Raw genomic sequence first — 21,698 nt, 5'->3', positions numbered from 1 at the left:
ATAGGAATACCGTGTGGGCTCTTTTGCCCAAGCCCAACATAGTGGGCTACTGGTATATCAAGCATGAATAAAAATGCATAACCCCATAATCTAAAATTAGATAAATATCATTTTGAGTAAACGCATAGCCCAACATAGTGGGCTACTGGATTTACTCTAGATTCACTTAATTTTTTTGTTTTTTGGAAAGTCCAAATATTCTCAACCGCTCAAATGACAATATTACCTTAAATTTTCAATCTTCTCCCCTCCCCCAATAACAAAAATACCATAATTAAATAATATAACTAAAACTAATACGAAAGCTTTTTTTTTTTTTTTTTTTTTAAAGGAAAAGAAAAACAAGTTGTGGAAATTTTATTTTTAGTTTTTTTAGTAAAGAAAAAAATTATTATTATTATTATTTTCGAATTTATTGTAATATATATTTTTGTCTTATTGAAAAACAATTCAGAGTCATTTTTTTAACTGGCCTTAAGAGACATTGTTAATTTTTTGGTAGTGTTGTGAGGCATTATACCAATTGAATTTTTTTTTTTTTTTTGGGGAGTAATAACACATATTTGTTCTGATATATATATATATATATATATATATATATATATATATATATAAAATTCTTTTAGAGATCATGTAAACATCAAAATCACACTTCCGTATTTGTTTTCACCCATTATGAAAAGTTTTATTATTATTATTTTTTTTTATCTTTTCAAATAAATCTCTGTAGATCAATAATTTATCAAATAAATGTTCTTTCATATTTTGTTAATTTTCTTAACTAAATGTTTGTAAAATATCAATTATACCCCTAGATATTTATTTTGACACGACTTATAAATTTGATATAAAATTAGCGGGTTATAGTGGATAAGTCTAACTATTTAATTAATTAAATTGAATTAAAGACATGAATGATGGGTCGGCGCAAGGTAAGGTGTGTTTTGTCTCTCAAGTTTTCCAGTCTTGATCCCATTCCAAAAGATTTGCTACTTTAAAATTCATGTTTTGTTGGCTCTTATCTCTTTCAAATCTCTAACTCTCGGGTCAAAAGTTCTATAGTCTCGAATCTCAATCCCATCCTCTAGTTAGAAAAAATTATGGGTAAGTGATCGTGGGAGTTTTGCATAGAACTAGTGATTAGCCTAAGATTGAGGTTTATTGCATAGAGCAATCTCATATGACAAAGCCAAATAGTTGAAGCGGTTCTGTTGGAACTTTCAAAGTAGAGTTCAATAGATGAGGCACTACAATCGACATAATGTGCTTAATAAATCATAAACCTTGTACTAACAACGGTTTTGTGCTTGTTATCACCCATGCTTAAAGGGGTTAACCAAGCATGTATAAAGAGGCTCTAACAGTAGTAAGCAAATTGAGTGCTTTCGAACATGAATTAATAGCCACAATATCAAATAAGTTGATGCAGATGCATAATATATTTTTTAAATAGTATACTATATCTAGTAGAATCATGTTTTGAAGAGGAAATATTTTTTTCCTTACATTTGCAAAACTTAGTAACACAAGGAGTGTATGACCCTTAGAAATCAATTCCTTTCACAACCTGTTACAAATAGGAATTCATGGTTATAGCCGCGACATTAATAACTAGTGTAAGGGAAGTTAAACTAGATTTCTAACTAAAAGAAAGAAAATCTATTTACCTTGTAATTATAAAGAATAATTTCATCATCTTTTTTTATATTCATCATTCAAATCTTCGACAATGAAATCATTATGAATTGGTTGAGGCAGCTACATAAAGTACAAGAAAAACTTTATATTAGATAACAATGATAATCTAATAATATTAAAAAACTAAAAACCTCATAATATATTTTCTCTTATGTTGGATCAGAGAGTATTAGGTATCAATATGCTAAATCGAAAAAGAAAAAAAATGACATGCCCTCGTTATATCATGTAAAGATCGGGTTTCTTCTCTACGAGTATTTCTTTTTTCACAAACTCATTTAATGTTATTGAAAATCACTCCAATAATATCAAAAAAAAAAAAAAAACTTTCTTTAATAGGAGAATCTTGAATTCCATAGTTGTTTATAATTTGATCCAATTACCTTCTATGTCCTCCTGTAAACCAAAAAGTATAACATGATGTTAACTTATTAAACAATAATTATGAACTGTAAAAAGAAACTTTATTCAAAAAAACATGTTCAACTTTACCAAACATTTGCAATTGATTTCATTAAGGATATCTATAATTTGAAGCCATCCCATAATGTTGTTCCTTATATCCTAAATGATAATAAATATTCAAAATTTACCGCAAGATTAGTTTTGTCTTATAATGCAAATGAAAGACTATCTTTTACCCTTTTAAGTTATTTATCTCACTCGTAGTGTTACAACAAGACTTTCAAACCTAAGAGCATCTCCAGCATTAAGAGGTATTTTACCTAAACAAAAAGCACAATTCTTTATTTTAACTACTCATTTTTTAATACTAACTCCAACAGATTCTTTATTTTATTCTCTATTTTTTAAAATATTATTTTTTAATCTTTCTTTTTTTTGGATCCTCGACTGCTTTTGCATCATCTTGTAAATTGCAATAGAATTGATTCACGCAGCATGTATGAGTGTTATTTTTATTTTTCCATTTTTAGTTTGTCAATTATATGCGTGCTATTCAATTTTTTTTTTTTTGGAGTTTTTAGTGATTCAAAAAAACTTCAATTTGTATCATAAATTCATGAACATATATAGAAGAGAGAGAAACGTTGAGGAAGGGAGAGAAGAGAGAGAAACATTGAGGGAGAGAGAGAAGAGAGAGAAAATAATGTGAAAATAATATTGTATTCAACAATCTAGTGTGCTACAGTGAATAGCAATATGAAGCTATTCACTGTAGTAGTTAAGGTATAATAGCTAATATGAAGCTATTCTGTTGGAACAAAAAAAAGGACAAAAATAGTTAAATGTAGCTAATATCTCCCTTTTAGCTACATTGCTGGAGATGCTCTAATTGCGCCTAAATGATAAAACAAAATGTGGAGGATGGGACGTAATCGTCAAATCTTCTGATGAACATGATTCGAACAAATCATTTGGCAGTAAATGCAAGAACCATTGGTACACATAGAACATTTACGAAGGAAAAAAATGATCCACATTTCAAATGTTTAGTATTTATATGAAAGCAACTACCATAATATCCTAAATGTATAACTGCATTTTGTTTTTGTGCAACTGTCACTCCCACCAAAGGCTCCTAATTAGCTAGATCTCTTCTTCGTACTCAATGGATTAAATGATACATTTTGCAAAATAAATAACAATGCGGTAACTACTTGTATACATGCAACTTTAAGAAGCTAAAAAAGACACACGCATAAGTTAATACATACCTTGATCTTGTCTTCAAACTGCAAGTACATAATGATAGTCCTCTGAGAAAATCAAACATTAATGTTAATTATAGAAACACTAAAAACTATCATATGGCGAATCGATTTCAAGAATGATTTTTTGAGCTTACTGGGACTGGAATTGGTTTCAAATGTTCCAAAATATCAATTAACTTATGTATGACTTGATGTTGAGTAGGATATGAGCTTTTGTTGTTTGCAGGAGTTATTGACACTAAGCAAACACAAAAATAAGAATTAAATTGAACTTTCCACTAAAAACAAAAACAAAACAAAAAGACAATGAGTAAGTATACTCAAATATCTTTTTACTAATTGCACTCTATTCGTTGTAGAAATTTCAAATATGATTTCTCTTGGAATCCTCTCCCTATTTAGTGCTGTGAGAAGTAGAAAAATCCCACAATCAATAAAAAAGTTTTTTAGAAGCAAATTTGTGCTTTTTTATCTCATATCAAATGAATGAAAACACAAAATGATATTGAATTAAATCATTTAAAAGAAAAGAAATTGCTAGCTCACGTACTTGGGAAGTGTTAGTTGTTTTAGACAAATAAGGCTTAAAAGGGCCCAAACATTTGGTCCCAAGTAAAGCGACAAAGCTTAGGATCTAATTATGTGACACAAATATCATTTTTGTACATTCTCACAGATTTCATCAAAGAGTTGGAAAATACATTAGCCCGTCGATGTGTCCAATAGACTTGGATACGTTTCTCATCAATGATTTGCTTACAACGTTCAACAATGTTCCATAATTCCATTGAAGTTATTGTACTGTATGATGGGCCTACAAGCTTTTCAGACAATACGACACAACGGGTAGCCATCCTCTTTCTTGTAAGTCAAATAAAGCTAATTCTAATACTCTTGCCTCAGCCTCCACTATGTTGGGTTTTTCATTGTCAATTTTTATAGCTTTTGCACGTTGTAAAAATGTATGCCACGATGGTCAAAGAGAACATATCCCAAGAAAACGTATTATTCTGAAAGACTTGCATGTGTGTTAATTTTAAATTTTTGCTTCATTGTTGGAGGTGACATTTTACAAATTTAATCAGGGAAGAACATTTTGTAAATAAATAAATAAATAAAAATAATAATAGAAAAAGAACAGAAAAAAAAAAAGAAGTGAGACTATGCTTCTAATTTCTCATATTTCACCTTATGTGTTTTTTTATATGGCTTGAACTAAATAAGAAAATTTAAGATTATACCTAGCTGAAGTATGGAGTCTCTTCTGAGGCTGTTGTTTGCCAATAACTTTCTATAATGACACGTTGTTGCAACGACTGTCTCGATGAACTAGCTAACCTTGTGAATCTGTATTAATATTAATAACAAAAAAAATCTGTCTAATTTTCTAAATTAAAATTTTGCATACAAAAATCATATGTTTATAGTTTGTTCATCGTATTACGTACATCACGTAACTTTTAAGAATTTGATTTAGTAGACACATGCATACATACACTGTGTTTTTGTGAATTAAAATATAATCTAATTAAATAAATCCTATATATATCTACGAAAGTTTTGAGGTTTGTTTTACTTGTACGTGTGTGTCACTGAATTTGAAAACACCATTAATCTTTCACCATTATCATTATGCTCTGAGAACGTGTGAATTTCAAATCTTGTGAGGGTAGTTTAAAGCAAACTAGGTTAGTCATACCTGTCCAAAATGGGCTGTTTGGGACATCTAAAAGAAGAGAAAACAAACCCTAACCCTAGAAGCATATTTATTAGGTTTACAAATACCAAGCAGAGATGGTAAAGCAATAGTGATGGTGATGGTGATCGAAAAGCAAAGCAAGGGTTGGATTGTAGCTTACCTCTGTGAAAACGTTGGGTCTCATTTTTCTATGAAACTTTTGGTCTGCGTCGAATTCTCCAAAGTCCAAAACTTAAACCGGGCTCGGGTGCGTTAAACTAGATTAAGAGGAAAAGAATGAGAAGGAATCTCTTTCTTCTCAAATATCAATGCATAAGTCATATATATATATATATATATATGCTTCTACACAACCAATCTAGCCGTACGTGTTTTATGTGGAGTATAACTATATGTATATCAGTATATACCAAATCTTTTGCGACTTCTAAAGATATACATTTTACCATACGAAAACGTCAACAAGAGTTTCATTGTCTTCTTATTATTGGATCTTTGTTTCACATCTCAATGACATTTTAAGCAAGTGAAATGCATACAATACCAACTGCACACTCTCACTTAAAAAAAAGCCCAATTAGTGATGCATGAAAATTAAAGTAGCGTTTTTGTCCCAAAAAAGTCACTTTTCAAGTAGTGCCGCTTGTCAAACATCACAAAACATGGGGTTGATATTCTGGGATATTGATGTTTATTGTTAAAAATCAATAATTGAAGGGTTTTTTTGCTCAAGCGACACCTCGTTAAAGGTGACATTACTGTTCAAATGTCACCTTTAGAAAAAAAAAAAAAAGGTGACGTTTCACTGTTCAAACATTACTTTTCTTTTATAAAACTAAAAATAATAATTTATACCAAAAAAATAGAAAATATATATATAAATAAAACTAAAAAAATTTCAAACTAAATTATTTTTTTAAAAAAATCAAAATTAACCGGTAGCCACCCCAAGCCACCCTCTGCCTTTCTCCTAATAGTAATCATGTACCAACCCATGGGCAATAAAGTACATTTTCTAAGATACTCCTTTGGGTTTGGGGGATTAAAGCTGCCCGATTTCTGCTAATAATTGCATCCAAACCTGGGAGCAAACGATTTTCAAGAACTTTAGTGATACATTACCCGTCGAATTTCCTCAACTGTAACTGGCTTGCCCATCCCTTCAATTACTTCTTCATAAAACTGCATTTGAATTGGATAAGACACCCTTTTCTTCTTCAGAGTATTAAATACAAAACCATTTGGTCCAAGCAATTTCCTATAAGACTGCTCAGCCACTAGTTTGATCATAGACATCTCCTCCACTTTAGTTCCATTTTCATCCCAAAGAAATTTTTATTATCCCCCCGATTGAACCAATTGTTGCGGGATTTCTGTACAAGAAGTTTTCCTCTGCTGTACATATGGAAATGTATTCATGCAGTTTGGCCCCTAACGATAAAAATCCCTAGTTCCATCCCTGCATGCAGACAACTTTCCGAAGCTTGAGAAACTTTCACTCTCACCGTTTAATCATTTGGTTGATTATTATCATTATTATTATGAGGGTTTTTCATTTCATGCCCAACCTATTCGTTATGTTGGTAGTGGTACTACTAATGCCGCTAGAGAACATGTCAACTCCGACATCGGTTTTTGACTGAAGCATGCCATGTCAGCTGAGTGGATAGAACGCGAATATTTGACCAATATATAGCATTACTCAAATATAATACTCCTAATCCTGTGGGTTTAATAAATAAATTATTACCACATAAATTTCTCCATACATCAACTTTTAGCAGTGTCTGACCGGACATGAAAGAAGAACGAAAATATAAGCCATAACAGGTCAACAATGTGCTCTTGCGGCTTGAGGTTTGATGCTTACAAACCGACTTTACGAGATACTTTGAAGAATACTCAGAACAAAAGTCAAAAATACATGCTGGGCTTCGTGGTGTATTTGATAGTTGAAGCCACTACAGTTGAGCTATGTACAGAGACTAGATAAACGAACTATGAATTCTGCAGATACAACCAAGCAAGGGCAACTGTTGAAGCCAATGCTCTGAAAGGAAAATAATATAGGATTTGTCAGGTCTTAGAGGACACAACTGCTGAATACAAACAAGATTTTATGAAAGGAAATAAAGTTAGAGGCTGTCTTTTTATGATCTGAATATATTCTTAAGATACACAGACTGGAGTCTCTCCTTTAATAAATAGGGTCAATTTTCATAAGAAATTAGAATAAAGTTTTTGCTTTGAGATTTAAGAAGGGAAGAAAATAAGAAGGAACTTAATTTGTGGATAGGTTCGTCTCTGTTAGAAAACTGAAAATGGTCCACTTACTGGGATGCTTAGTAACAGTCCTTGAGGATTGACTAGGACAGGTAGGCCTCCTCTTGCAGCAACTGGAATAGACTTCAATGAGAAGAGAGCTCTTTGCGCTGATAACCTTGCATACTCTAAACATCGACTTATCTTCTTTGGTATTTGCTCCACTCTATCAGTTGAGAGAACTCCTTGCTGTTGAAATTTATCCAAAGTACTCGCACCTTTTGACAGCTTGGCAAGATACATCCAATCAGATTCAACCATGTGTCGCACCTCAGCTACACAAGACCTGCAATGACACTGCCAGCTTTCCCCTCCCAAATCCAAGTCATAATTAGCTTTCTCAGAAAATGCACAGCCATCAATTCCCTCATTCAATTTCCATTTGACTAAGTATCTGCTCATGAAGTAACATGCATCCCCTATTTGAAGTGGTTCACTCTGCAATGTATTGACAGATATGAACCCATGCTTTGAGTTAGAATCAGATGAGAGTTCAATTTTGGACTTGAAGCGTTTGGTTTCTTCCCTCTGCAATAAGAGAATATTCCTATACGTTGACTCACTGAACATACCAAGTCTTTTGGCTTCAGTTAAAACTGATTCTGATGTTACATTCAAAAAACGCACATTGGATTCATCTAGAACCAATTGGTCTGAATACAATTTTCCATCCACTAGAACTTGTTCTAACTCACATGGAACACAGTGTTCCTGTTCTCCATAAGTGCATGCATGAAATGGTTGTGTTTTTGAAGGCAAAGGACAATCAACAGAACAACAAACCAGGGTTTTGGTGCCTTTAGATCCCGGAACTGGACAAAGGTAACAACCAGCTGCCGTAAGGCAGGTCTGAGAAGCAAAACAGAATCAAGAATCAATAAAGATTAAAAATGATTAGGATACAGGTCATCTGCTTAAATAAAAGCTGAATTACCAGTCTACCACTTTACGCTTAATGGAAAGCACAGTCACAAGCAAACACATGGACACACACTAGTGAAGATTTAAAAAAGAAAAAAGAAAACAATTCAATACATTTTGGATTCTGAAGCCAGAGATCAAGAATTGTGACATCTTCCTCTTACATTGGAAAGGCCATCAAGGTGACATTTACAGTGGCCAAGCTCTTATTTTAGGAAAGCATAAAAGATGAAACGCTCAGTTAAATGGACTAAAAACAGGAAATGAATGGGAAAACATGAAAGTAGAATTACCTAGACCAAAACGCAGCAATGTTCAATGCTGTTTACAGCATGGACTTGGTTTTATTTAGTAAAGTCAAAATAATCAATGGAAAATTCCTTCTACAACATAAATGTTTAATACCTTTCACTTACCTTGCAAATGGCAGGTTTTTTTTTTTTTTTTTTTTGGGGGGGGGGGTGGGTTGTTGTTCCTTTCTGTTAGCTGATGAAAGCTTAAATTTAAGGTAATAATACTTTTTAATAAACAAATATACAACTGAAATAATCATTTGCTCTCTAAATTGGACATCAGTATACAACATAAAGTACTGATTTCCAGCTCAGTGGAATATATAATTACAAAAAAAAGGTACTGGTTTCCAATTTCCATAAAAAGTTCACCTATATATGATGAAAATGACATACATTTGTCAGATTCCGAAAAAAGAAATTAGAGTTTAAAAAGGGAGGTGTTATCAAGAGAGACAAGTAAATGAGAGAGAGAGAGAGAGAGAGCAAAGTCAGAACATTAGAAGTAAGGAGTTTCAAACTTCTATTCTCAAAATCTTAAATGAATTTTTCTGGAAAAAGTGAAAATTACATCCTTAAAAGCAGACAACAAATCAAATGTAAAAGATTTAATAATGTATAACAACTTGTACATGATTTTATAACTGAAATTTTAACGCATGCAATATAGACATTTGTGTAAGCTTGAGAGGGTTATCCAATATACTGCCAGGGACGTTTGTGTCTAATTTGCACGCCAAACTTGCTATGCATTTGGGATATAGAACAACGCGCGAGACCAATAGATGATTTCATGAAGAACTAAGAACCATATATATGTGAAAGTAGATGTACCTTGCATGGGAAAGTACGAATGTAGTCCAACAGCAATTTTGAAGCACTTCCTCTAACTGGCCTATACCTTTGCGAGATGAACTGAAAGATTCAAATGAATATAGTTTTAACAAGAGCAGTGACACGTGTAATTCAAATTAGAAGAGTTCTTAAGAAAAAATGAAGATGTCAGACAACATACATGCTAAGGATTGTGGTACCTGCAAAACCAACGCAAGAAACCTTGACAGGCATATGTCCTCCAGTTTTGATGGATTAAGAATCTGCAAATCAATAACAGCATAACCCTGCTGCAGGCAGAATCCACATATCAATAACTGCGTACTCCTAATGGGTAGGATTAACGACATAAAGAACTTTGTATTGATCTACTAAATTCAAATGCAAAAATTAGTCTATTATATAGATATCGAAATACAAACAGTAAAAAATCTGCTTACATTAATGACGACCACTGCCTCGTTTATCAATTTACTACAAACTTGGTCAACGTATGAGTGTGTTCTTCGACAGGCAGAGATAACTGCTTGTAGCTCAGACTTGAATATGCCTGAAAAATAAGCAAAAAGTTATTTGAATATGTCAAGCTCGTGTTTGCAATTAAGAAAAGTCGTGGTAGCACCCCCTAAATAAGGAGATATTACATACAGCACCTCAATGGATTTAGCAAATCATGCAAAGCACAGATAATGTTATTTTTTTGCCAGCAGAGAACAAGAACTAAAAAGAGAGAGAGAGAGAGAGAGAGTGAGTGAAATTCCACATTTTATAGTAGACAGTTTACAGATTTAAACTACACCATGAGAGCTATCATTTCAGCCAACTCACATGATGACAAATCCCTTAATGACATTCGAATCCTATTACGCGCAAAGAAAAGAATTTGATTTGATGGGTCTTCCACCCATTCCTGATTACCCCAAAGGCATATCTGCAAAAGATAAATTAATGGCGATTCAACACAATTTCTGTGCCAAACTCAAGATATATACAGATTGAACTCACAACGTATGTCTTCTACAGTTCTACACTACTAACCTTGTACATATCTTCTTTTGAAAAATCCAAGAGTGGTTGGACAAGAAGAATAACATGCTTATTTGAGACTCCACCAAAAGAATGTGAATATGTAGAGAATATTTGAGATGTGAAAGGCATGCCCGCAAGTCCAAGCACACCACTATTGCGAGACAGTCTAAGAATGAATAACTCCGCCTGCATTTTGTCTCAGCATCACTACATGTCTAGCATTTGTAACAAGCCTTCGAAGTTGAAATCAACATAGATGAGGATAAAGCACCATAAATACAAGAACATAAACAGATTATTTCTTTCAATTTTGAATTTATGAATAAGGAACTTCTGCATCAATGGAACAAAACTGTCTATGCCTGCGAGTGGACTCAGAACACTCTTAAGAACCATAAACTTGAACATGTAAGATACACTAATGCATATGCCATGCACCTGTGCGCGTGCTAACATACACACGAGAAGATGCAAGAGAGAGAGAGAGAGAGAGAGAGAGAGACTATTGTTGGTCGAACCTGGTCATCTGCATGATGCGCAATAAGCAAAACACCAATCTGATGTCGGTCACAAACTTTCTAAAAAGTTTGATACCTGAAATTCAACCAAATTTGCAAATCAAGCAACTTCTCTTCATCAAATTAGAGCATAGTTTGAATCTTTTCTATTCAAGTTTAAAGATAAAAAAACCCAGAGAAGTATTAGATGCCTAACTAATCTGCAAACAGGACAAATAAATAAATAAATACCTCATGTCACGAGCTGCTTCTTGCAAGTGACCCTGTTTTGGCCTACCATCTAGCCAATCACAATGGGCAATCTCACATCTGATTCCTACACGAAGTTCATATAAGCCCCAGCCCATCTATTGCCATTGAATATCTAAACTCAATACACGATATTAAACCAAAAAGAGGGGGAAGGGGGAGCCAAAAGGATGTCAGTGCAAAGTGTACCCATTTGAGAAACCCGATTGCTCACAATGTTTGCCTCATCTTTGCTTTCGGCACGTCGCCCATGATCGACAATTATTGCCAAAATCCCATCAATGAAACCACTACTCTCTCCAGCAGCATTAAGGCCATTGGTTTTCCAACTGGCAGTTAAAACACAAAGTGCCGTACTGTCAGGGCCTCCAGAGACTCCCAAAGCTAAACACCAACGAAAGAAATTTCAGTCACTCGACAAAATTCTCAGTCTGCCAGTCAAATGGGTTTTTCCCTCCTATGCTATTGAGGGAAACCGTATTAAGACTAAAAATTTTGTTTTCTTTTTGCTGATTTTCCAAAAACTTATTCAGCAATTTACAAAGAAAAAGATACAAAACTTTTTTTTTTTTTTGATAGAAAAACTTTATGTAAACAACTAAACAAGCCAAACTCGGGCCAAAGGTTGAACAAAAAGAAACTTTAATACATATCACTAATTAGGCCAAATTATAACCCATGAATCAAAATTAAAGCCATAACTAAACCAAGGGACGTAGTTGAATAAGGCGAGGCTCAGCCTGGGTTTCGTTTGTTTCCTATCCTCCTAAATAGCGACTATAATGAGAAGAAAAAAAAAAAAAAAAAACTTCGATTTTTTTAAATGAAAAATTCGATCTTTTTTCCATGTACCCCTACATTTTCACAAGAACCAAACATGTATGAAAAGAGAAAGTGACTGACCGATTCGGTGGTGGGGTTTGAGGCCTGCCATGGCCATTCGCCTGGTGAAAGCCAAGTCGACGGGGTCTTCGGCATTACGAGAGCACTTGCACAGGAACCGAGTCCAAGTAACAGAGCGAGGTCGAGGGAAATGGCGATGGGACACAAACGGGCGTTTGCAGCATATTGGTGGTGTTGTTCTGGGGACGGACGTGGATATGAAGGTTGACGTGGTGGTTCTGGTTAGGCCTCGCGGCATAGTCTGCTGAGCGTACTGTGCCCTGTGCACTCACTCACCTTAAAAACTATCAGTGCAACGCTTAAGTCAATAAATTGAATATTTCTTAAAAAAAAGTCGGATAAAATGGCTCGAGCATATGAATTTCTTACCAAGAGGAGGCATTGCTATTCGCCCCTCACCCACCAACAAAGCACTCACTCACCTCTTATAAATAAATAAAAAAAAATTATGTCAATTTCCCCTGACTTCAATTATTTCAACAAGCAATCCAATATCAAAGAGTATCATAGTAGCACAACTATTAAACAAGTAATTTGGTAATAAGACTGATCTAAATCAGTAGTAAACGGTTGAAAACTGCAAAATTAATCAAAAATATATTAAAATAATTTTAAAAATCACATCATATAATCCATAACGTCACACAATTTTGAGAAGAAGTTTGACAGCAAGAAATGAGATACAATGACTTAAAAAAAAAAAAAATGACGTGGGATAATGAAATCTGACATGGCAGTGCCACGTCAGCAGGAGTGTACAGTTAGTTAGTGTGCGTGTAGCACTTCTCTTTCCCAAAACAAAATGATATACTATATTTTGAACATTTCTTATGAAAAAATCGTGTCGTCTCGCACCAAGACCTCCCACCGAGAGACGGAGAGAAACGCAAGAAAGAAACGAAACGAAACTCACCTGAACAAAGAGGCGTCGGATTCCACGTAACAATCTCTCCAGTCTCCGATGCGGGAACTTTCCCGCCAAATCAGCGAACTCTCACCCAGCTCCATTTCACCTTATCTGCCATGATCACCCGCCAAACCTCCTCCTCCTCCTCATTTACCTTCACGTTCCTATCACTCTCTTTCCTCGTCCTCTTCATTTCCCTCTCTCTCCTCCGTTTCAGACCCACTCCTCTCGCATCTCAAACCCTAACCCTAAATCCCTCACTACCCAATTCGACTCTGCCTCGACCCCAAGCCCCTCGCAACCACTACATCGTCCGGTTCCTCCAGTACAGGCTCGCGGAGGAGCACCGGGCTTATCTGGAATCGAGGGTTCAATCCGACGGCTGGGAATGGATCGAGCGGAAGAACCCGGCAGCCAAGTACCCGACCGATTTTGGGTTGGTGTCGATCCAGGAGTTTGCGATAGAGAGGGTGGTAGGGGAGATTGGGAAGCTGGGGCTGGTGAAGGATGTGAATTTGGATTTGAGCTACAGGAAGGATTTGCTTGGGGAGGAGAAGAGGGCTAGGGCTAGGGTTGGGGCTTTTGTGGACGGGAAGAAGCGTCCGGGGAAGATTTTCACGGCGATGTCATTTAGAGAGGGCGAGGGCGAGGGCGAGTATCACTCCGCAATTAGTAATGCTTCGGTTAAATTAGGACGCCAGCTCTTGATGCAGGTAATTTTGTCTTTGATCGTTGCAATTTGGGTTTTGTTTGGTTGGTGGGAAATTTGGGAATTGGGAAATGGGAAAATGAAATTTCAACTTGGTTACTTGCAAGATATGAAGAGCCCGCGTGTATTAGTTAGTGAAAAATATGAAATTTGATGCTGGCCAAATTCTTGGTAATTGATATGGAGCATTTGTCAACTTCGTGTTTGTCATTGGTTCTTTCTTATGATATATGTAGTTTCTATGGTGTTGGAAGTTTTTAATGCGAGTGTTTCTGTTCCTTTTTGCATAATCCATGTCGTGTTTCCAAATACACAACTCTGAACGCTGTGAAAATTTATTTATTGAGGCCAGATATTTACAAGAATCTACATTCTTTTGCTGCTTATGGATGTAGACTAGAACATGATTAGCTTCTTTTTGATGCGCCCAGAACATGGCCTTTCAAGTTCTTGATGTATTCTTATGCTCCAACATCCATTTTATGGTTGCAGAGATCTCAAGTTACTTCCTTGTTTGGAGCGGAAGTTCTCTGGTCAAAAGGGTACACTGGTGCAAAAGTCAAAATGGCCATATTTGACACTGGCATTCGAGCTAATCACCCACATTTTCGTAATATCTAGGTATTACCGATAGGGAGAATCCTTTGGATTGTTCTTTGTTTTTATGTTTAATGTCTTTATTTCCATTGTAAGCAAACTTTAGATGTGCTTTTAGTGGAGGAGTTTTACTAGTTTTGAGGTTGTGTTCAGGAGCGTACAAACTGGACAAATGAGGATACGCTAAATGACAATCTCGGACATGGGATATTTGTTGCTGGTGTTATTGCTGGTGGAGATGCAGAGTGTCTTGGTTTTGCTCTAGATACCGAGATTTATGCTTTTCGCGTATTTACTGATGCACAGGTAATGCACATTGTTACTGGTATTACTGCTTGTGTGTTCTTATATTTAGTTTTCTATGTACACCATTCAGACTTGAAGTTGCATTTATATCTTACCTTTTATCCTCTATATTCGGTTTCAAGTTCTGCAATCATGTGTAATTCTGAATTGCAGTTCATCCATAGGATTTTTAAGTACTCCTAAGTTTGAGAAAGCCTAGCACGACTTGTAAAATGACTGAATCTATTTTTCAATGGTTCACTAAAATTTGTTTTCAGGAGTTTTTGAGAAGTTTGTATTTAGTACATAATATGTTTATTGGGCTTTTTTATTTTTTTATTTCTTTATTTTGATTTTGTCAAGAAAACTTGTTGAGATTGTGAGAAGATTTTATTCAGCCTATTGCAGGTATCATACACGTCATGGTTCCTTGATGCATTCAACTATGCCATTGCAACCAATATGGATGGGATGTATTGAATTTGAGTATAGGCGGACCTCATTACTTGGATCTCCCGTTTGTTGAGAAGGTAAGATGGTGTTGGCTTGTTATGTCTCTAACTGACTTGATAAGATTGGATTTAATAGGTTTTTTTCTTTAAAAAAAAGGGGATAATGTATTGCTTTCTCCGCCCCCATTCTCCAAGAGCACCAGATGGGTTCCAGAGCAAGAATTCAAAAAGGGCATGTTGTTCTTTTGTCCAACATCTACCACCAGATGCCAAAACTGATCACCCAAATGATAATTGACCCTTTGAGCTGATGAGCTTTCCAAAGACATACCCACATCCAACGACCCATTCACCCCCAAACTTTTCCTTTCACTGTTACCCCCTGAACCAATGCATGATGAACTCCCCTGTATCAGCAGCCCGCTCTCCTGCCTATTTGCTGCATAGTTTATTTACTCTGTTTGGGGGTGATAAAAAGAGTCCTTAATTTATTTACTTACCATTGAAAAACTGGAAGAATCATATCAGCATAATCATCTATAATAAACTTCTTATTTTCAACATGGCCTGTTATGTGTTAACGTAATACCTTTGCAGTTACTTCCATCACAATGCTAATAGTAGTATTACCTGATATTCCCAAATTATGTTTTGGTTGCTAGATTAATTTTGTCACAATCGCATTTCCCCCCCTTTTACATAGGTTAATGTTGCTTTGTTCTCTAGGTTTGGGAAATAACAGCAAATAACATAATTATGGTTTCGGCAATTGGAAATGATGGACCACTTTATGGCACCTTAAACAATCCAGTAGACCAGAGTGATGTCATTGGTGTTGATGGCATTGACTACAGTGACCACATAGCCTCATTTTCTTCACGTGGCATGAGTACTTGGGAGATTCCTCATGGGTACACTATAATCATTCATTTCATAGGAACTGAAATTTGTCCAGAGATTGGAATTTTTTTTTTTTTTTTTTTTTTTTTTTTTTTTTCTTTTCTTTCTTTCTTTTGGTTGTTAAAATATATATCTCTTGCTTTCTTTTTTGACAAGGTGAATTAAAAAGCAATCAGCTTATTGCCTTGTTGAAATGTCTTAAATTTATGATGTTCCCTTGCTAACGGAAGTGCATATGATGTTCCTTGCCATTGACTGTGCATGTAGCAAGAATTTAAAAGCGTTACCTTTTGATGTTTATAAGGAAACTCCTGGAGACTTGGATGGCCCTTTTTGCCTGCTCATGCCACAATAGAGTTTGTTATGGGGCAATTATGAAAGGATCTATGGCTTTTTATGTGCGCCACACACACAACTATGTCATAGGGTGGGCACCCCATTCATGATGGTGCTTTACCTTTTTTTCATTTTCTGAGATTTGGTTTAAAATCACACTTTTTGTCTATGAAATTGCAATGCCAAAAGCACCCGAAGAGTCATTAACCAAGAGATAACAAAGTGAAAATATAAATTATTTGCTTATCTTTTTGTGTAAAAAATGTCTTATTTTTGCCCTTAACATGCACTAGTATCCACTATTCGAATTCATGTGAGCAAACGAATATTTATTAATCATAGCCAAACCATCATTTTCAACAATCTAGTAATCATAGATCTTCAACAATCTAGCCAAGTTCAGGTGAGAAAATGATGATTTGGCTATGATTATTAGTGCTTGAAGATGTCTACTTTTGCTATTTGCATATATATTTTGAATGGTTATGATCTATAAGTAATCTCACTAATGCATACGAAAGGTGCATTTGAATCAATGTTTTTTTTTTGTAAGTAATTGCCTTCCAAAATGAAATCTTTGAGCTTGAGGGAGGCTGCCAAAGACGCTGCAAGGAAGGCAGCAGTAGCCTCCCCATAAGTAGGATCACACAAGGGGGCCTTATTTGAGATATAGCCTTGAAAATCTTTCCATTGGAGTCACGGCATATGACAGATTGGGCAGAGAAGGACTCCCTAATTGTTGTGTCAAAATTAATCTTGAAGGAGCCATCAATTGGGGGGGACCATTTTTCTGCCAGGGGAGTGGAAATGTTCTTCTAAGCCATGTGGTGCTCCAGAGAGACTTTCTTGATGGAGAAGGATAGCGTCCGAGCATCTGGAATGACCCCTTCATGGGCTGCTTTATTCCCGTGGAACCAAGAAAGGTCACAAGCAACTGTAGCATAAATCTGAAACAAATGAGTCTTTCCTAGGAGGTTCCTGGAAAGGGTGTTGGGAGAGATGAGATCCTGGATGGTGAGGGAGAGGAGGGAGAGATTACTTTGGTTTTTAGGAATGGGTTTGAAAGAGGTAGAGGTGGGAATCCAAGAAGAATCCCAAATGGAGAGAAAAGAGTTTGTGTGACAAACCCCTTGAGAAAGAAGGTTCCGGGTCTTAAGGATTCCTTTCCAAAGCCAAGTGCAAGAAGAGGGGATACGGGAGGATCGAAAAGTTCCAATTTTGTGATACTTACCTTGCAGCTGGGACACCGAACTGACCCAAGTGCAGCTATGACAAACCCCTCGAGAAAGAAGGTTCCGGGTCTTAACGATTCCTTTCCCCAAGTGCAAGAAGAGGGGGTATGGGAGGATAGAGAAGTTCCAATTTTGAGATACTTACCTTGCAGCTGGGACACCGAACTGACCCAAGTGCGGTTTGAGTTTGATAAGAGCTTCCAATCAAGCTTGGCTATGAGAGCCAAGTTAACATCCATCATGACCCTAAAACCCGAACCTCCCAAGGCCTCAGGAAGACACAAGAAATTCCAAGATTTAAGAGAAAGATTGCGGGCTTTTTTGGGGGGAAACTCCAACAAAAGTCAAACATTTTATCCAACCTGCTGCCAAGGCCAATGGGGACGAGAAAGTTACTCATTGCATATGTAGGGATATAGGCATCAATTGTTTTGATTCGAACAGTTCTCCCTACTTGAGGGAGGGATTCAACCCTCCAACCCTCTATTCTGCCTTGAACTTTATCTAGGATATCATGAATAACACCCCATCTTCGAGCTGCCAAACAAAATGGGGAAGCCAAGGCAAGGTAAATGAAGTTTGAGGGATTACAATTGAAAGGAAGGATGGTTTGAATGGAATTGATGGTGTTAGGGTTGGTCTTTTCGCTGAAATGGATAGTAGACTTACTAGCATTAATGGATTGCCCCGACCAGCTAGTGTATTTGTCAAGGCAGCCACGAATGTAGGAGGCTTCAGCATTGGTTACACAGCCAAAAATGAGAAGGTGCGAAAAGAAGATGAGTAAGGACAAGGCAATGTCTAGCAATCTTCAGTCCCTTTAAATTACCTTCCACTTCTTCCTTGAGCAAAAGTCTAGAGAAGACCTTTGAGCCAAGGATAAAAAGGAAAGGAGAAAAGGGGGTCATCGTATCTCAAACCTCTAGTAGGGAATAAAGGCCAAAGGGCCTGCCATTAATTAAAATGGAGAAAGATGGCCTTATGAAGCTGCAGACTGCTTCATCTTGCTCCATTTTCTCAAACTTTCGCATCTAGTTCATCTCGAAGAGCTCCATCTCCTTCCATTACGGATACAAAATGTAGAGGAGCGAAAGAGCCAAGAGCAAAAATCTTGTTGAACATACCTTTGTTTTGAGGTATGTAGCTTAAACCTTGTTCTGCAGCGATATTTTTGTTTTCCGCTCAAAGTGGATTTGGTTTTTCACTCAAAATAATTGTTGATTGATAATTTTAGGGTTTTAATTAGATTAAGTAGCATTGGAAATGCTTGCTTTGTATTACGAGGTCTTTGTCCTTTGCCTCTTACTTTCGTTATGGTTTTCTTCAAGTTTGTTCTCTTACAATTATCAGCTACTTTGATTTCTTTCTTAACTTCTTTTATTTTATTTTATTTATATATTTTTTTTCTGACGAGTAGACTTGAAACTGGTGGATTGATTGTGAAAAGAGAAGATGTGGGCACCTTGTGCTTGTGATGCGTGCTGGACTGTGGTGTCGAGGATTAGCCAGCGGCTTGCAAAAATTGTGTACTATGGTCTCTTTGCACTTTCTCTGATTGTTTCTGGGATTCTCTGTGAGGTTGCCGCACCTCTAATGGAAAAATTCCCTTGGAAGCCCTCTGCAAATATTTAAGGGTGTTTGCTTTTTCTTGTTTACTCTTTTCATTTTTAGGGGTTGTTATGAGTAATTTGTATGCTTTATATTCTTCAAGGCGAATCTGTTATAGTGATAGTAAAGATATACATGATATGGAAAGACTTCACTGTTGTGCGAAAACAAATGCAACCATCACTTTTGTTGTGTGATGTTTATGAAATGTTCTTTTGTTCTTGCAGCTAGTAGACATAATATATGACACCTCTATGGACATGTGGGGCTGCAAAAATGAAACTGTTTATGGCCAAGACACAGAATAACTAAGGCCGTCGTTTCTGTAGGTGTCCGCTTGGCAGGTGAATATTAATGACCTCAATTAATTTATTAAAGTAATGTTATTGTAATGCGTAGTTGGTGTTTAACAGGACCACTCAAGGAGCTTCATGTGGGTTGCGGAATATAATGCGGAAGAGGTACAACCAATAGCAGCAGTTTTAGAACAACCCCTCAGGAGGAGTATCCTGATCTAAGTGGGCGGTGAAGGTGATGGCTCGCTGCTGCAGTTGCACTTTTGTTGTGGAATTGTTGTTTTTTATTGAACTTGATGCAATAATAATAAGAAGTAGTCGGCTACTACTTATAATGATTGTTGGAAATTGTCTCTACTTCTGTTTGATGCACTGTACAGCAATTAACTGTTTAGATAAATTGCATGGATGCACTCTTTTTCTTTCTTTTTTTTTTAAAAAAAAAAATTAATATGAAATGCAGTTGTTTCATTTGTAGTATGAAATATTTCATATTTTGGCTACCATAGGATAATCAATTTTGGCACAATATTTCATTGCATGGAGTGCTATATTTGGTCGTGCAGCATTAGTATTGAAAATTCCAAGTCAACAATATTAGACCACTCCATGCGTTTCAAAACAATCCAAACTCTGAACTGGAATACTGAGACAGCAAAAAGCAACCAGCTAAAGACCAGTAAATTACTTCACTCATGCGAAGTGCCAAGGCATGTGAATTGAAATGAATTTCTCAAATGGAGAGCAAGGATTCGGAATGCAACTTCAAACAGCAATTTCATACCGAAAATAAGTGTTAAATTACCTACTAAAAGCAATTTTTTTTTTCTCCTTCAAGGAGTAGTGCCACCATTCCTTCTTCCTCCTCCTACTTTGCCTCGCTTGATCTGCCCCCTCTAGCTGTTTTCCACCCCGTGTACTATCGTTCTTGATTCTACGGTGGTTCTCAACTCTGGATTTTTTCAAGCCAAATCTGTTAACCCTTCCTCCTCAACTCTGACGTGTCACACCAGAGTCTTCCCTAACCTCCCAGCTTTCTGTTGATGCCATCATTGCCTTGTTCCAGCCACCATGCGCCACTATGTGTCCTCCAAGTTGCTGCTAGATGCTCTCCCGCCTGCCTCCATTCGCCCTGTCCTCCGTTCAATCTGTTGCTCAGTGGACTTTTTTATAGTTTTCTTTATTTTCCATGTATTTTTATTTTCCTTGTGATTTTCAGCTCTTTTTTTATTTTGCTGCTTGTTTGTTTTGTGCGTTGTTGTTTCCTAGCTTTTTGGCGATTTGATCTTACAGTAAAGACTTTTGAAATCAAAATTGCGTTGGTTCCTCTCTTTCTTGTAGTCCCTACATCGAACTACTATAGTGCATTTTCGACTTCAGTCTCTTTCTAATAGTTGTTGCTGGTTCTAAGTGGAAGTTCAGATAGGTTTGCCTTAATCGATCTATGCTTCTTTTGCTTCTATAACCGCCTTGAGTAGCCAATTAAGAGGATCAGGTCACCTATTTGACCAATTTCCTTCATTTTGTAACTATTTTTGTACTGTTTTAATTTGTTTTGGGTTTGTTCATAGGAACCCACCACCTTTTCATTTAAAGAATCATCCACTTCTTCTTCCTTTTGGATAAGGAATGGGAATAATCATTCCCTGTAATTAAAAATGAAGCTACCTTGCGATTGGAACTAAAGATTGAAATTTGTTCCTTGTTGATGGGATTCTAAATCCCTTGATTTAGAAAATACAAAATCAACATTTACTTCGAAGGATTTATATCCTTAACAATGAAAGCATCTGAGCATATATATATGAGCCTCAAGTCGAAGCATTGGTGACTGTCTATTGCTTTCTAATATACGGTGACCATCGTTGTGAATTTGAATGATCAGTTAGGAAAGCACTACACTGTTGACTATACCAAATGATCACTTTGGCAACTCTTTTGGGCTTTAAAACAAAGATGGCTAAATGATCCAAATTAAATGGTCCTAAAAGAGAGACATCAAAGCCTAGCCTCTATAAAATATGAATGAATGCATTTCATTCATTACTAGAAACAATGAAGGATAGAAAAACTAAATTGTCCACAAGAAATTTATACAAAAAAAGCTCTATAGTATTTGAGGAAATTAGATATTTAAATGAAAAAGAGAGGGACAGAAGAATATGGTAGTATGTTGAATAAACAACCATAACAACAAGAATGAATAGATTAACGAAACTTGCAAAATGGAAATAATG

The 21,698-nt window shown here is 36.0% G+C and overlaps 1 protein-coding gene and 2 pseudogenes across 2 annotated transcripts; 1 reads left to right on the top strand and 2 right to left on the bottom strand.

Moving 5' to 3' along the window:
• Positions 1–2,135: 2,135 nt before the first annotated feature.
• On the bottom strand, positions 2,136–4,439 carry LOC148582995 (uncharacterized; annotated as a pseudogene).
• Positions 4,440–6,761: 2,322 nt separating this feature from the next.
• On the bottom strand, positions 6,762–12,397 carry LOC132165186 (uncharacterized; annotated as a pseudogene). The gene is made up of 11 exons (XR_015909467.1): positions 12,140–12,397; positions 11,426–11,620; positions 11,219–11,303; positions 10,988–11,063; positions 10,479–10,655; positions 10,269–10,371; positions 9,881–9,990; positions 9,641–9,730; positions 9,441–9,521; positions 7,405–8,241; positions 6,762–7,120 (listed from the first exon to the last, which is right to left on the bottom strand). The product of XR_015909467.1 is annotated as an uncharacterized LOC132165186 (transcript).
• A 589-nt stretch (positions 12,398–12,986) lies between these two features.
• LOC132165185 (subtilisin-like protease SBT6.1) lies at positions 12,987–19,818 on the top strand. The gene is made up of 7 exons (XM_088511734.1): positions 12,987–13,759; positions 14,248–14,376; positions 14,506–14,658; positions 15,046–15,167; positions 15,816–16,000; positions 18,975–19,509; positions 19,579–19,818. The coding sequence occupies exons 1-2, from the start codon at positions 13,163–13,165 to the stop codon at positions 14,374–14,376; spliced, it is 726 nt and encodes a 241-aa protein (XP_088367860.1). The 5' UTR covers positions 12,987–13,162; the 3' UTR covers positions 14,506–14,658; positions 15,046–15,167; positions 15,816–16,000; positions 18,975–19,509; positions 19,579–19,818.
• Positions 19,819–21,698: the final 1,880 nt, after the last annotated feature.

This window comes from Corylus avellana, chromosome 11, assembly GCF_965113065.1.
Source record: "Corylus avellana chromosome 11, dhCorAvel1.hap1.2, whole genome shotgun sequence".
Classification (NCBI taxonomy): domain Eukaryota; kingdom Viridiplantae; phylum Streptophyta; class Magnoliopsida; order Fagales; family Betulaceae; genus Corylus; species Corylus avellana.
Note: the sequence above shows the minus strand (reverse complement) of the source record. Positions and strands in the feature narration are given on the sequence as shown.

Excerpts from the sequence above, each read along its gene's own strand:
- LOC132165185 (XM_088511734.1), top strand. The coding sequence starts at position 13,163 with ATGATCACCCGCCAAACCTCCTCCTCCTCCTCATTTACCTTCACGTTC. Across the intron at positions 13,760-14,247 it reads GACGCCAGCTCTTGATGCAG|AGATCTCAAGTTACTTCCTT; the intron begins GTAATTTTGTCT and ends TTATGGTTGCAG.